At 39.0% G+C, this 17,160-nt stretch overlaps 1 protein-coding gene across 2 annotated transcripts in view; it reads right to left on the reverse strand.

Annotated features, from left to right (window-relative positions):
• The window catches only part of LOC124775056 (serine/threonine-protein kinase mTOR), a 269,759-nt gene that overhangs the window by 112,502 nt on the left and 140,097 nt on the right, over positions 1-17,160 (reverse strand). For both annotated transcript variants that reach the window (XM_047249846.1, XM_047249847.1), the window contains one exon: positions 2,471-2,581. In XM_047249846.1, coding sequence (XP_047105802.1) covers positions 2,471-2,581 — 111 coding nt within the window. The remainder of the gene's footprint in view (positions 1-2,470; positions 2,582-17,160) is intronic.

Here is a 17,160-nt window from a genome sequence, read left to right on the forward strand (position 1 = left end):
GCTAGTTCAGCCAACAACTCATCCTGACAGGGCAGAGGGTGGATGTCAATGATAGATTGAGTATTAATGGAAACTTTAGTCTTACCTAGAGGCGAAGCTGACCAGTCAATGTCTTATCAGTCACAAGGAGGGATAGACCATTCACTCGATGCAATCAGGCATATGATCTCCAGTGCCATCAACCTGTCCAAATCTGATTTCACTCGATTGCACAAAGCTACAGGAATAGCATCCACACAGAAAAAGCTTGGCCGCACTGTAAGTTTCAGGGTAATGTGGGTTGCAAAATAAGTGACATAACCTAACCCACCCAAAAGAAGAGATGAGAACTCAAAACACAGGGAATTTAACTGCTGGTACAGGACCTGGTCTGTAAGAAGATGCACCACATCCAAAATGGAAAAACTGAAAGCACCAGAAGCACCCACACTCAATAATTGTCAGCACCAGCATCATCCACTACCAAGAAAGTCAAGGAACAAACCACACATGTATACACAGTAGGCGCCATAAATTTTCCCAAAATTGGAATATACTGCTTGTTGTAACTCACCAAATGTTGAGTAAACCAGAGACAATGATGAAGATCCCAAATCCATAAAAGTATATGAGTTCAATAAAGTGCACACGTGTCCACCTGTAGTCTCAGCACTATGTATATCACTCACTTCAATAAACAGTTTGTTATGAGTCATAAGCACTGGAGACACACAATTAACACCCATGTCCACAGGAATGACTCACACAGAAGTTACATGTCCTTTTTTTCCTAAGTTTCTTGCAAGTCACCCAGCACATAGGGCACACAGCCCTATCATGACTCATGACACAGATGGGAGGGCAGAGTGCTGCCTTTGTTGAGGTGGTTGTTTTCATTTGGCACAGCACTGTCCAGTGTGGTGCGGAGGCCATATTTGTACGGCTGCCATGTCATCCTCAACCCAAAAACTTACTGATGTCCAAAATCCAGTAATTGGAGCCACTGTAGGTGATGTCATACCAAGCCTCAATCTGATAACCTGCAGAATGAAACTGATCAAAAGACTGAGCAATATTTAACACTTCAGCCAAAGATGGAGTCTTGCACTGCAATGCCTGCTGACTCGCCTCCTTGTCGGCAGCTGACCGAAAGATGGTGTCTCAGATTATAGAAACAGCATAGCAATCATTATGGGCATCGGTAACAGACATATATTGTTCTGCCACTCAAGCCCAAGAGGGCTCGTTTGGTTGTTTCTGACAATGACAGAACTCTACATGCACCACAATGACGTGTGCATTTACAATGATACTTTCACAACTTACACATTTCGTCAAATGAAAGCAATGCTGGTTCCTGGAGTGGGGCTAAATGGCACAACAACTGGTAGATCCGAGCAGAAATCCAGGAAAGGAACAAGGCCTCACAAATATAGTGTTACCAAAGCAGCTTCTCATAAACCTCCCTGTCTTCAGCCACATCATCATAAGTCTGCGAGTATCTTGATGGTGTGGAAGTTTGTGATAGCAACCATATGTTCACCTGAAGATGTGGCTTTTTGTGCCACAAAACTGGTAGTGATTCAATAATAAGAGACTAAATATGGCTGACGAAGTTATTAATACCCAAGATGATTACTCATAGCTGTGGCTGACCCATGTACAAGGTTGTCTGCATAACCCTAAGAGTCTACTACTGCTTCAGAAGAGACCTGAGCACTGCCTCCATGCATGACAACACAAGGAACAACCAAATGGACTCAGTACATGCAAGTAAATGCCTTACTTGTCACCAATTGTGTCACAACACAAGACACAACTAACAGTGTGGCCACAATTAATCAAAGTTTATCTACCCACATACAAATGAACAACAAACATGAAGACTGATACAAGTAAATAGTAAGAATACATCAGAGAGCGAGTGCCTGCTTCACTGTTCCTATATAGAGGAAGGCTCCCATAGATGGGACGGTGGCTGCCGTATGATGTGCGCAAGTCCAGTGACCCACTGATGGTGGCTTCTGGCAGCCAGCCCACACAGATGGCATTGGCGGATAATTTAAAGTAAAGTTCGCTGCCCAACAAAATGTTACACAACAATATAAAGAAACAAAAGTCACACTACAAACCCGAAAAATCTCTCTACAGATAACAGTTGATTCAGTACTCACAACACTGAATAATTAATCCATGTGAACTATTTATCAATAGTTAAGATCTAAATAATATCACACAGTAGCACACCAAGCCCTCCTTTTTTCCAACACACACACATTACTATATTGCATCAATAGCTTCTTCTTTACACAGTCCATTATTTATAAATATTTTCTTTATTGAAGATTGAATCTGCCTGTGGTTTAAAAACTGCATGCAGATATTAATACACTATTTTTTAATGCAAATGCAGTATAAGGCCCTAGTGACATTTGCCACTGAAAGGGTATGAGATTGCAACAAAAATTAAATGACTAGTCATCACACTCACTCTTTTTATCGGTGGTGGTTCTGAGGAAGTATGAGCCACATCACCTCTCTTTGGTCTTGACAGTCTTGGCTCAAAGAGTAAGGAATCATCTGGTTCGACCAAATTGTCATCCTAAATTAAAGAAAGATACAAAAGAAGAGTTTTTACAAGACAAACACTGACACTGACTCAAAACAAATTTATTAACATTCTGTGATCAAACTGCATTAATAGTGGTAGCAGTAATAGTAACAGTAATGATCAAGAATGTAACTGGTACTTAGCTGACAGCACTGTCACCGTAGCAAAAACTGACTGTCGATAATATTTAAGATAAAACGCAGTTTAGCATGTATGTACAAACTAGCCTCACAGGTTGACTAGCAAGTGTGATCAAAAGAAAAACTGTAAAAATACATTTGTACACCCTTCTTTCACATCACTAATTTACTGCATGTTTTGGATGTTTGTATATTAATGCTCATATGTTGCCCAATCACTGTATTATCCTGTAAAATATTTACTTCATTTCCAAAAGAGAATTCTAGATTTGTCAATAATACACAAATAACTTTTTTTCAAAATTGTCACTAATCACTGTATTACTGTTATTCCTTAGAGAAGAACCCTAAATGTTCTATATGCGTCTGAAATACTCAGCTCTGTGGAAATGATGATTGTACAGCAACATTTCACTCTCTCTGCCTCAACAGTCATTGAAATTTTTAACATGAAAGAGGGGGGAATAAAAGGAAAATCAATAACACTGATATGACGTGCCCTATGCCATGCACTGTACACTGGCTTGTGGAATATATACATACATAATGCTCGCAAGATTAAAAGAACTGTCAACAACTTATCATTATACATAGCAAGTTTCTATGAAAAAAGATAATTAAAATTGGTGCCATGCTACCACGCTATGCTAAGTACCTCAACAAAGGTTGCACTGACGTGCAAGCACAGTGGAAAGCAAATCTGTATGAACAAGAAACCAATTTTAGTTGATTTCTGTAATTTTTTCCATCCCAATTGGAATTTATTTTCCGAAGTACCCAGTTATTTAAAATGAGTAAATTTAACAACGGATGACTTAAAAAATATTTTTATTCAACCAATATCATGCAAGGTAGCATAATCCTTACTGCCTTTGGTGGGTTATAGCTACCTTCTGATACAGTAGTATTACAGATATTGTCACACTTTCAAAAACAGTCCAACATCGACATATTTTCTGCAAGAACATCTCAAAAAATTCTGATATATCTGAGACAAATAGTCTGCTGTTCCTATTTGTTTAAGATTATCAAAGTGTTTTGAAATGCTCTTGTACAGTATATGTCATCTTTTGCTGCTTTTTGACTAATCGTATTGTGACAATTAAAACAGTAGTGCCACATCAGACCATGGCTATAATCACCAAAATCAGTACGGAGTTCATTACTTGTGACTGGAGTAGGATGTGCCAGGAGGATGTGCATTGCACAGGTCTTGCATTTGAGTCTTCCACAGGGATATGACCCAGTGGCTAGGGGATGGGACCGGATGTGGCATAAGGTTTGTCTTATCCCTGTGGAAAACCTCGATGCAAGACCTATCCGATACACCCACCCAGCAAATTCTGCTCCACCCCAGTCCCATACCAGACTTATCTAATCCCATTACAGGCAGGGCCCCCTGTGAAAACAGGCATGTCACGTACCAGCTTTGTTGCAATTCTGCAGAGTATTTTATGTGGGCTTGAGCACCTACCAGTGGCTCATCTGAAGTAATGGCCACTGCTAAACTGTGGTCAAGAACAGAGTTGATCACCCAATGGCAGAACACACTGCTGAGCACCTCTTGCTCAATTTCAATGGCTACTTCATAACCTGTGTCATTTCCATTCCCTCCCCCCCCCCCCCCTTCCCTCCCCCAACACCAGCTTCCAGTTTCTCTGAACTTTGCAACACATCCATTATTTACATAATCCTCCTGGCCTGAATCTCGAATCTCCACTAGCTCTCTGTCTCATGCAAACCTCCATCCTGCCTCGGGAGGGAGGTGTTATGCCCACTGTGGTGATGCCATTCCATGACGTCACTATGACACGTATATGCCCAGTTTCAACCGTTTTGGATGTCTATCAATTTCCAAGGTGTACCGAGGTCTGAGAAGTGAGAGATACCTTATTGGATTTTGTCATTTTAGTTGAAGCTCATATTTGATGGGTTTTATATTGTAACTTTATGTTCTATGAATGTACACCATTTCAAATATTGAGGATCTCTCAAAAACACGTCAGTTACCGGTACTAAAACAAACTAGGTACACCTCAGAATAAAAAGCATAAAGAAAAGGAATTAAAAGGTAACTTACTCTCGGCTTTTTATAAAGTATAAAGGAAAATTTACAAGCTAGTTATTTCAAGAGACTTCTTTTGCAAACAAGAACATCTTCAATTAAAGTACACAGGCAAACAAAATGTACACTGGTACCGGTACAGAAATATTCCTGCTGCTGTTTTCTCTTGTAGTTTCAGTTATCTTCAAGTGCAAGGGAAGAAGCTCATTTTTCTTGCAGTGAACTGTAATTTTTTGTACAAATTACAACATACTTCACACAACCAGTACACTTTTACTACTGGGGGAGTTTATTGTTAAGTACTTTTCATAATACTTAGGTAAATACCAAGTATACAGTTGACAGATTTGCACTTTCATAGAAAGAAAATGCAGTAAAGTTTCCAAAATTGCAGTGACTATACTAATTGAATATTTAGTTAAAAGCTTTAATTCACATGCAAGAATGGCTACCACACAATGACGCTCTATACTTACAATCTTTTTATGGTTTCAGATATTTATTATGGTGATACTACAATCATTATTGTGGTGTACAAAGCACATATAACTTTGTATACATAACTACATGACTTTACATTATGTGTATGGTTGCCAAATGAATAAACAAATCAATTAAAATGAAGTCAATATACAGGTTAAATCAAATAAGATGAGGCACCTGGGGGGCAATATACAAATACCTTTCGATTTATTAACATTAACCAGGCATAAACAATGATTGTGCATTTGCAGACAGAATTTCTGAAATGAACATAACCTGGTTCACGACTGGAAATAATTAGGTACTGAAAATGGCAGTCAGTCATACAATTTTTAGAATTACTACATCACATTAGCAAGTATACTAGAGGTAAGCTTCATTCCATGGGACGCTCACCACAGTCAGACTCCATAAGGCCATCACCATTCCCAATGGTTGAAACTGGGCAGATAAAGGCCGTTGTGACATTATGGAGAGGTACCGTAACAATTCAGTGACCCTACCCTCATCCTCCTTCCCGCAGTCTTCTCCCTTCTCTCTTCTATCAAGCCCTCCTAATTCACTCCTTCACATCATTATCACTGTCACTGCTCACACTCACCAGTGACTGTGCCCATGTCACATTCTTATCTCATGCACTTGCTGCCTCTCCCTTCGGCATTTCTGTTATGTGCATTTGTTTCCTCCCTCCCAGCCACCAGCCAATCCTCCTGGACCAGTCCTCCTGCTCACTGCTTACTTTCTTCCTTTTCCCACTCCACTTGAAACAATCCCTCATCCTAGTCAAGCTGCAGAACTACAGTCCTGGCATACTGTATTTAGCTGGCACAATTTAGTCACACAGGGGTGTACATGCATATGTGTATATATGTTTACTTTAGCTCAATAAAGGATTCAGGCAAAAGCCCAAGAAGTTTTCAGTCTCGTTTATATGCCTGTTGATGACTAAACCATTCCCAGCCAAAAGCCCAAGAAGTTTTCAGTCTCGTTTATATGCCTGTTGATGACTAAACCATTCCGCAAGTTTTTACCTTTCCTTAAAAAATAAACAAAAGTTAAGTTGAAGGCTCATAACTGAGAAGTGATTCACCCTTCAGCATACAGAAATGCCTCGATTGATCTTCCATTTCTCACTTATGAACAACATGGAGAAATTGCTCTCTCCAGTTTCTATATACATAACTATGGGTTAGGAGAAATGAAGCAATGGTTCATAACAAAATACTTTTGCAAATGTATTCTTAAAAAGAGAGTGGAAATAAAAGTAGGAAAAAATTATTATGAGCCTTTCATAACTTCTGAGTATGCCTCACTGATACAATTTTCCATTCTGGTTGGACAAACCTATCGATGCAATTCTAATGTCATACATCTACCAAAAATGTGTGTGGGAGGATGAAAGATCTCACCTACATCTACATCTATGTGATTACTCTGCTATTCACAATAAAATAAAGTGTCTGGTAGAGGGTTCAATGAACCCCTTTCAAGCTGTCTCTCTACCATTCCACTCTCGAACAGCACGCCCGAATAACAGGCACTTAAATTTTTCTGTGCGAGCCCTAACTTCTCTTTTTTTATCGTGATGAGCATTTCTCCCTATGTTGGTGGGTGCCAACAGAATGTTTTCGAAAAACGCATTTGCTTTAATGATTCCCATTCCAATTCACATATCATGTCTGTGGCACTACCTCCCCTATTTCATGATAATACAAAATGAGCCACCCTCCTTTGTACTTTTCCAATGTCATCCGTCAGTCCCATCTGATGTGGATCCCATACTGCACAGCAATACTCCAGAATAGGGCCGACAAGCTTGGTGTAAGCAGTCTCTTTAGTAGACCCGTTGCACCTTCTAAGTGTTCTGCCAATGAATCACAGTCTTTGGTTTGCTCTATCCGCAACATTATCTATGTGATCGTTCCAATTTAGGTTATTTGTAATTGTAATCCCTAAGTATTTAGTAGAATTTACAGACTTCAGATTTGTGTGACTTATCGCGTAATCAAAATTTAGTGGATGTCTTTTAGTACTCACGTGAATATCTTCACACTACTCTTTATTAAGGGTCAATTGCCACTTTTCGCACCATACAGATATCTTATCTAAATCATTTTGCAAATTGTTTTGGTCATCTGATGACTTTATACCATGGTAAATGACAGCATCATCTGCAAACATCTAAGAAAATTGTTTCCCGCATCGTTAATATAGATTAGGAACAATTGAGGGCCTATAACACTTCCTTTGGGAATGCCGGATATCACTTCTGTTTTACTCAATGACTTTCCGTCTATTATTAGGAACCGTGACTTTTCTGACAAGAAATCATGAATCCAGTCGCACAACTGAGGTGATATTCCATAGCACGCAGTTTTGTTAGAAGACACTTCGGTGTCAAAAGCCTTCTGGAAATCTAAAAATATGGAATCAATTTGACATCCCCTGTCAATAGCACTCAATACTTCATGAGTATAAAGAGCTAGTTGTGTTTCGCAAGAATGATATTTTCTGAATACGTGCAGACTATGTGCCAATAAATCGTTTTCTTCGAGGTACTTCATAATGTTCGAATTCAGTATATGTTCCAAACCCCTACTGCAAATCAATATTAGTGATATGGGCCTGTAATTCAATGGATTACTCCTATCACCCTTTTTGGGTATTGGTGTGATCTGAGCAATTTTCTAGTCTTTAGGTACAGATCTTTCTGTGAGTGAGCGGTTGTATATAATTGCTAAATATGGATTTATTGTATCAGCGTACTCTGAGAGGGACTTGACTGGTATAAAATCTGGACCAGAAGCCTTGCCTTTATTAAGTGATTTAAGCTCTTTGCGACACTGAGTATATCTACTTTTATGCTTGTCATCTTGGCAGTTGTTCTTGATTGGAATTCAGGAATATTTACTTTGTCTTCTTTGGTGAAGGAGTTTCAGAAAACTGTGTTTAATAACTCTGCTTTAGTGGCACTGTCATCAGTAACTTCACCATTGTTATCGTGCAGTAAAGGTATTGATTGCATTTTGCCAGTGGTGTGCTTAATGTATGACCAGAATCTCCAGGTTTTCTGCCAGATTTCAAGGCAGAGTTTCGTTATGGAAATTATTAAAAGCATCTCGCACTGAAGTATGCGCTATATTTCGAACTTTTGTAAAACTCTGCTGCCAGTCTTGGGGATTTTGCGTTCTTTTCAATTTGGCATCCTTTTTTCACTGCTTCTGCAACAGCGATCTGACTCATTTTGTGTACCGTGGGGGATAGTACCATCACTTATTAATTTATGTGGTATATATATCTCTCAAATGCTGTTGATACTCTCTCTGTGAAATCATTCCAAAACTTTTCTACATTTACATGATCAGATCGGAAGGAGTGAAGACTGTCTCTTAAAATGGCATTAAGAGCATTTTTATCAGCTTTTTAAAATAGATAAGATAAGGAAATGCAAGTTGACAGAAAAGTAACATTTGAAACATTCACTTTAGACATGCTGAAGATAAGGATTTATCTCAGCAGTGTTTAATTAATATTTTATTTGTAATCACACACAAGACTGAAACTCAGAAATGAGATGAAACAGAGGATTAAAAACTAAATTTTCTGTAATATACCAGTACTCCAGTGATCATGTATTATTTGCATGGCGAAAGTGCTCAGTATGCAGTTAAGGCAATTACTAAAAAATATGTTGCCTATACTATATAAAATAAATTTATAACAAGTGCCATATTTCAATTTCTTTTGCAATACATTTCATTCATGCACATTAGTAGCAACTTTATTTGCATTACTAAGTCAAAAATTATAAAAATTCACAAACATTATGGTGCATCATATGTAATACCTGACTAAGGCCCAGATCAGATAGAGTATTGTGGCTTCAATGTTAAAAGCTGCTAAATACTAATAAATCATTGCAAAATCACAGAACAACATGCAACACTAAAAAGATATATAATTTTAACAAAAAAATAGTTTTTTTCTGAATTGGTTGCATAGCCTATTTCGAATTTCTCTTATTTGACACTTTTTCCATTAAGACCGAATCTGTTAGTTTATTCACAACACTACAGGTCAATTTCAGCTGTACAGCCATTTTTAAGTGAACAAGTCCATTATTGTGTTACCGTATTGAAGTTTTTCTGGCAGTTTGAATATTGCATCATTTTTCTGGAGTACATTTGGGATGTTATTAACTATTGTACTGATATTTTTGCTAACAACATTTCAGCCATTCTCAATGTGAGCCACTTGCAATTTTAAAGCACTTTACACTGTGGAATAAATGCACATACATCCAAGATAACACTATTGGTAACAAGAATGTCAATCACAGATAAAACCTTATGCCTTTAAGTGTAAAACAAAGCTAGTGCAGAGTCAGGGAATCCACAGTGCTTATGAAGTATTTGGTTGATTACTGTGGATGGCACTTGTTGGAATGGCAGGCAGTGAAGGTTAGAGCAATATATCCTTTGAGAGCGCAGACATTAAATGAAGTGTTTCCACGATTTGTCAAGGTCTCTGTTCAGCAGGCTGCCTGTTAATTGTATTTCCACAACATTCTTGACAATTGAATCCCAGTAGGATGAGATGGTGGCCAGTATCTTAACTTTTCTGTAGACCAAGGAACGGCCAGTGGAAATTTGTTGGGTTCCAGTAGGCAGGTGAATCGCTGGTGTTCAGTGTAACAGTCTTTTACAGTGTGTGTTGTCTGTCCTATGTACCATCTGCCACACTCACAAGGAATTTCATATACATCTGTCTTCTGTAAAAGCATATTGTCCTTCACAGATCCCAGAAGAGCTATTCTCTTGTTCGGTGGAAGGAAGATCACATCCACTTAATTCTTTTTTCTTGCAATTTTTGATGAAATATTTCCCACATAAAGTAGAATGACCATAGATTTTACATCTATTTCTTATTGCTCTTCTTCTGGTTGGTCTGGCATTTTCAACTGCAGAGCTCTCTTAATTTATGGTTCTATGTATTTATTCTTCCATAATAATTTATGGTTCTATGTATTTATTCTTCCATAATATTTCTTCAAAGTGTACCATTTCACTATGTAGGCTCCCAGTGTCGGATTTATTCAAAAACTGCCAGAATAATGAAGAACAACAACTTGTATGAAATCTTCCTTCCACCGCCCAAGACAGCAGCTCTTCTGGGATCTTGCAAGGATGACCTGCTATTACAGGTCATTCCTTGTGTGTGTGTGTGTGTGTGTGTGTGTGTGTGTGTGTGTGTGTGTGTGTGTGTGAGAGGGGGGGGGACAGTACACAATAAGTACTGTAATAAAATGTTGCATTGAACACCAGTGATACACTCACCTACTATAGCCCAACAAATCTACAGAGGGTGAACATTGTATTTCCAATTGTCATTTCTTGGATAACAGAAAACTTAAGATACTGGCCACAGTCTCATCCTACTGTGATTCAATGGTCAAGGATGCTGTAGAAATACAATTAGCAGACAACCTTCTTAACAGAGGAGGGTTTCCAGCTTGACAAATGACGGGAAACCTTCATTTCACATCTGCGCTCTCAAAGGCTATATTGTTCTAGGCTTTACTGCCTGCCACCCCAACATACGCCATCCACAGTAAGCAATCAAATGCTTTGTAAGCACTATTGATTCACTGACTCTGCACTGTCTATGTTCTACCCTTAGAGGCATAAAGTTTTGTCTATGACTGCAACTGTTATTACCAATGTTATATTGGACGCATGTAAATTTATACCACAGCATCAAGTGCTTTCAAAATCTTGCAAGTGACTCACCTTGAGAATAGCTGAAAGGTCATCAGCCGAAATATAAGTACAAGAAACAATAATATCCTGGATGAACTCCTGAAAAAAATGCTATAAATCAATCAACGTTTGTCATCCAAACAACAACTAGATCATACAATCGGACAATGTGTCATGCAACTGGTACTCATGAAAGCATGAGATGCAAAACCGGGTACAGTACATGTGTTCACTCATGCTTACATGGTTACTGACTGTGAAATAAATTATACTGCTAGATACAACACTTCTTATTTGACTATCATAAAATACATATTCATGAACTAATCAACTTAAAAAGGATATATAGCCATTAGTGGTTTAAATAAGAAGTAGAGCGTCAGTGGAAACAATTCCATCATTCAAGAAATAACAAAGAAATTGAATGTGACCCTTTTTTTTCAATCTGTATATAAATTCCAAATTGTTTGGTTCCAGTTTGATGATAATATGCAATTACACAATGAAAATTAGTGCAAACACTGTAGGGTGCAGGGACAGCCCTCTAATCCTATAGTGAGGACTTTGGGAACAAATCACAGAAGCACCGAAACTCCAGGAAGTTACATGATACCGTTAGCACCCATAAGGTACTGATCTCAATGGATCAGTTTATGAACAGCTGTGTTAAGTGGCTGTATTGATCTCAGGATTTGTAAATTACATGCACTCAGATCTGGGCTGTGTCTGCTGTGAGCATAACTCTCTCAAGGTTTTGTACTATTCTTGTATCCCACTAAACACTTTCGGGCTTGGAAGGCTAGTTTGCCAAGAGGAGAACTGTCAAAGACACCGCCACCAAGTGAAAGTTCCTGAAAAGGCAGTATTCCATTTATGTAAAACGATATTGACAGTAATGGACTCTAATACTCCTGCAACAGTTGCAGGCCATGTGGCATACCCACCTTCTTGTGTGCCGTAACAACACGCATAATGAGAGTTACTGGGAGGGAGTGGGAAACAAACACGACTCAAGTGATGGATTGGAGTAGCAGATGTAATTATGGCAGTAACAAATCTGGGTGAGTGGGATATTTAGCCAGGTGACTGGATGGTAGATGGACCAAGAAAATTCTTTGCAATGTTCCAAGAGAAAGGAATAGACCAAGATGACAACATAACAGGGAAGGGATAGATGACATAGAAAACATCCAGGAAGAACATAGGTGAAGCCCATCATGTACGAGTTCATGGATGCATATAGATGAAGCCCACAATGCGTAGTGAAGTTCAGAAGAGACTTTTATCAGCAGGGACGTCAAATGGTTGCTGCTGCTGATGAGAATACTGATTTAATGTAAAAAAAGTGATTATGTATAGATATGTTAAATGACATGTTCTGTAAATGGAAAAAAGGCATACCTCCTAACCAAGCAGAAAAACTGGTAACAATGGCCAAAGGAAACAAATAAATCATTAGTGAGAGGTAATATGAAACATCACTTTTCCACACTTTAAATATACATTTCTAATCTTTTTCTCTGAGTCAGTTTTGCAGAAACAAAACTGAAACATAAAGATTACAGCTTGTAACACTCAATCCTTATATAGTATTTATTAAGAAAAGGTCTACATCTACATCTATAGCCGCCAAGCCATCTTTTGGTGTGTGTCAGAGGGTACTTTGTGTATCAGTGTCACTTCCCCCTCTTCCTGTTCTTGTAATGTATGGTTTATGGGAGGTACTATTGCTGGTAAGCCTCCATGTGGGCTCAAATCTCTCTAATCTCACTTTAATGGTCTTTTACTAGATATGCATAGGAGGAGGTGATATACAGAGGGGTCCAAAAAAATGTATCCACTGTTTAAAAGTCCATAACTTGCAAACTAATTGGCAGAGTTGTCTCATTTTTGGTGAAAGTGTAGCTCAAAGTCCAACTTAAAGATATCACTGTAAGTGTTCGAAATGGTCACCATTAACATCCACACACAAACGATGCCGCCGAACTGCAGCACGAACTACTGACTATATATGTGTTCAGTTGGATATTTGCACATGAATGTATGATGGATTCTCGAAGTTCATCCAGTGTGCATGGCTTTTGTTGATAAATGACGTCCTTTAGTGTTCCCCACAAGTAAAAGTCCAGAGGAGTTAGGTCTTGGGAACGTGGTGGATACCCCACAGCACCTCTATGGCCTATCCATCTTCCTGGTAGATTTTCGTCGAGATACGCCCCAACATGACTTTGGTAGTGGGCTGGGGCACCATCTTGTTGAAAGTAAACTCTTCCATCTCCATACAAGTCTCGGACGACAGGTAAAATGGATGTCTGAAGCTTCTGAAGGTACACTTCATCAGTAACTATGCCGTCAAAGAAGAATAGCTCAATCGAGCCCCGGTAAGACAACCCACACCATACATTTACTCCTGGCAAATTCACAGCTTTGTCTACATGGACGTTCGGATTTTCGGCGGCCCAGTAGATGCAATTTTGGTGATTTACTGTACCACTGAGTTTGAACTGTGCCTCATCAGACCACACAATCATCTCTGCAAACTCTTCATCATTGTGCACCATGTTAGTAAACCACTCGCAGCACTCCATTCTACGATCTGGGTCGTCCTCGTTTATTGCGTGTGGCAATCGTGGGATGTAGCGCTTCCACTTTGCTGTCTTCAAAATTCACTGAGCACTTGAGCGACTCACTCCAGTTTCATGGGCACACTGTCTCACAGACTTCTGTGGTGAGCGAGTGAATTGTTGTAACACACGACGGGAGTTAGCTGGACTTGTTACTGTTACAGGTCGTCCAGATCGTTGTTTGTCTACAGTGGCTCTGTTTGATACTCATTTCGCCATTGCTGTTGAACTTCATTAATGTTTTCGTATTTAAAATACCACTTGAAAACTGACTTCCTTTCATTGAATGTAAGCCTTGCACCAGCCATGTTTACTCGAGTAACTAGGTGCAACTAAGAACAAAACACTGACTCCGGCGACTGCCATCTGACAAAACAAAACAACGCAATACAATGCTCGTGTGGAGATTGCCGGAACTACAAACTATTACACTACCAAAGATGAGACAACTCCGTCAATGAGTTTGCCAGTTATGGACTTTTAAACAGTGGATACATTTTTTTGGACCCCTCCGTATTGGTTGACTCTTCTAGTAATATACTCTCAGAACTTCAACAGTAGACCACAACATGAGGAGGAATGCCTCTTTTGCAGCATCTCCTACTGGTGTTGGCTGAGCATCTCTGTGACGCTTCCACAAACACTAAATGAACCTGTTGTGAAACATGTTGCTACTCTTTTGATTTTCGTTATTTCCTCTATCTGTCCTATCTGATACGGATCCCCTACCAATGAGCAATATTCAAATAATAGTCAAATGAGTGTTTTATAAGCTACTTCCTTTGTTGATGGATGACATTTTCTGAGGATTCTTTCAATGAATCTCAGTCTGGCATCTACCTTACTAACAATTTTATGTGACTGTTCCACTTCAAATCAATCCGTATACATACTCCTAGATATTTTACAGAAGTGACTGCTTCCAGTGATTCTTCTGCGATTTTGTAATCATATGATAAAGGAGGCTGTATATGTATTTGGAAATGTTACATTTGTTTACACAGAGGACCAGTTGCCACTCCCTGGACAAAGTGTAATAATCCTCTGCTGGTCTTCCTGCATTTCTTTACAATTTTCTAGTGTTGTGAGTTCTCCATACACAACAACAACATTTGCAGAAAGCTACATGGAACTTCTAATGTTATCTACTAGGTGATCTATATATACTGCAAAAGTAATGATCCTATAACACTTCCCTATGGCACGGCCAACATTACTTTTACGTCTGATGACTTCCCTCCAATCAGAATTATGAATGCCTCCTGGGAGTCAAGAGCTCATGGATGAAAAGAGCAAGCTAGGTTTCATACAATCTTTGTCTTCAGAACCCACGTTGACTACACAGGAGATCTTCAGTCTCCAGAAATGTCACAACATGCAAGCATAATACATGTTGTGAAACTATACAACAGGCTGACGTCAGAGATATGGGCCTACAGCTTTGTGCATCTGTTCGATTACCCATGTTGAAAACAGGACTGATCTGGGTGGTTTTTTTTTTCCACTCATCATGAATGCTTCACTCCTCTAGAATTCTATGGTATTCTGCTGATAGAAGGGTAAGTTCTTTTGCACACATTGTGTAGAACCAAAATGGTATCCCATCAGGTCCAGAAGCTTTTCCTCTGTTAAGCAATTTCAGTTGCTTTTTCTCCCCCTTGGTTATTTATTTTGATATCTGTCATTCATGCAACAGTTTAAAGGAGTTTTGGTGAAAGAAATTTAGTATTTCAGCCTTTTCTGTGTTATTCTCTATTTCAATGACATTAAGGGTGCTGGGCCTCTGGACACATGGCATAAGTCAATTTACTGATTTAATATAAGATCAGAATTTCTTAGGATTTTCTGTTAAGTTGGTAGATAGAGTTTTACTTCGCTAAATGCTTCACGTATAGCCCTCCTCATGCTGATTTTGGTTTTGTTAAGTTTTTGTTTGTCTGTGAAGCTTTGGCCACATTTAAATTTGCAAAAAAGCTCTCTTTGCTTTCTTAACAGCTTTCTAAAATGGCTGTCAAACCACAGTTGGTCTTTTCCACCCCTCACAGTTCTGCTGGGTACAAACTTGTCTAACGTTTGTTGTCAAAGCTCTTGAACTTCGTCCACTGATGCTCTCAACATTGTCAGTGCTGGACATTAAATTTTCATGATAACCTGTGAGGTAATCTGAAATCTGTCTCATGTCACACATGCTAAACAAGAAATATCTTCCTGTCTTTCTTTGTATTCTTACTTACCAATGTTTTCAGTAAAGCTGTAATGGTCTCATGATCACACATTCCATTTTCTGTGCTAACAGAGTCAAAAATGAAGATTTGATTTTTTCTTTGACCTGGAATACTCAACACTTCAACAGCCTCTCTCATCCTAATCTTTTCTAGATTTTGTTGGATCAAGCATATCTACTTCTGAAAGCTTGTATTTTAGTTAACTTTTGCTTGGGCTGCACCTGCTGCATGATAAGTAGAAACACACACACACACACACACACACACACACACACACACACACACACACAAAACTGGTTTTAACACTGATTTATTAGATATGGTCCCGTTGGAAGTGGTATGCCCGTGCCTTCCTCCAACCTTTAAACCAACTTACACACCAATTCCAGCCAGTTATAGGAGGACTACAAAGAGTTACACTGTAGCAAGGACTCGGAATCACAGTGCAGTTCACCTTTTTTCACATTAACAAACATTGTCAGAGGTGAGAGAAGAGGTAAGTGATGGACAACAATCCTAGGAGTGACACAGGATTAAAACCCAACAACTGGACACATAGTCTGGCACTCAAACCTGTGACATTTAAATACCCAAATTTCAATGGAGCTGCATGGTCAGGAGTAAGTGTGGGGTTGGTGTGTGTGTGTGTGTGTGTGTGTTTGTGTGTGTGTGTGTGTGTGTGTGTGTGTGTGTGTGTGCGGGTGTGAGAGAGAGAGAGAGAGAGAGAGAGAGAGAGAGAGAGAGAGAGAGAGAGAGAGAGAGAGAGGGGGGGGGGGGGGGGTGGAGTCAGTGTGTGAATGCATGCATACTCCCTCATAAATGTCTGACAAATTATGTGAAAGAACAGCTACTATCACCCTTTTTGATGTGCCTGCCTGCTGCTAACAAAGATTTTTCATCACTCAGAAAAGAAAGTCACCAAGAATCTTTTTTAAAAGTTCCATCTTTAGCAACAACTACTTCTCTGGAAAAAGTGCTCCTTGTTCCAAAAGCAAGGGGACTTTAAGCTTATATATAAATCTGATCTGATATTATCTAGCAAGTAAATGCTATTTCTTTCTCTGCTGGGTTACAGTTTCATTCGGAAATACTTCAGATAATGATTTTCTACTTGTGAGCTTGTAAGAAAAAGGCCATCTCCTATCTGCATGAAACATCAAAATGAGGCATTATGTTTATTTGTCTGAGCTGCTAATGGTACTTTTGGCACTTTATACATCCCAAATTGCACACCTGCTTTCATGTAGGCCCTTATGTTTCCATCAGCTTAAGTT

Source organism: Schistocerca piceifrons, chromosome 2 (genome assembly GCF_021461385.2).
Source record: "Schistocerca piceifrons isolate TAMUIC-IGC-003096 chromosome 2, iqSchPice1.1, whole genome shotgun sequence".
NCBI classification, from domain to species: Eukaryota; Metazoa; Arthropoda; class Insecta; order Orthoptera; family Acrididae; genus Schistocerca; species Schistocerca piceifrons.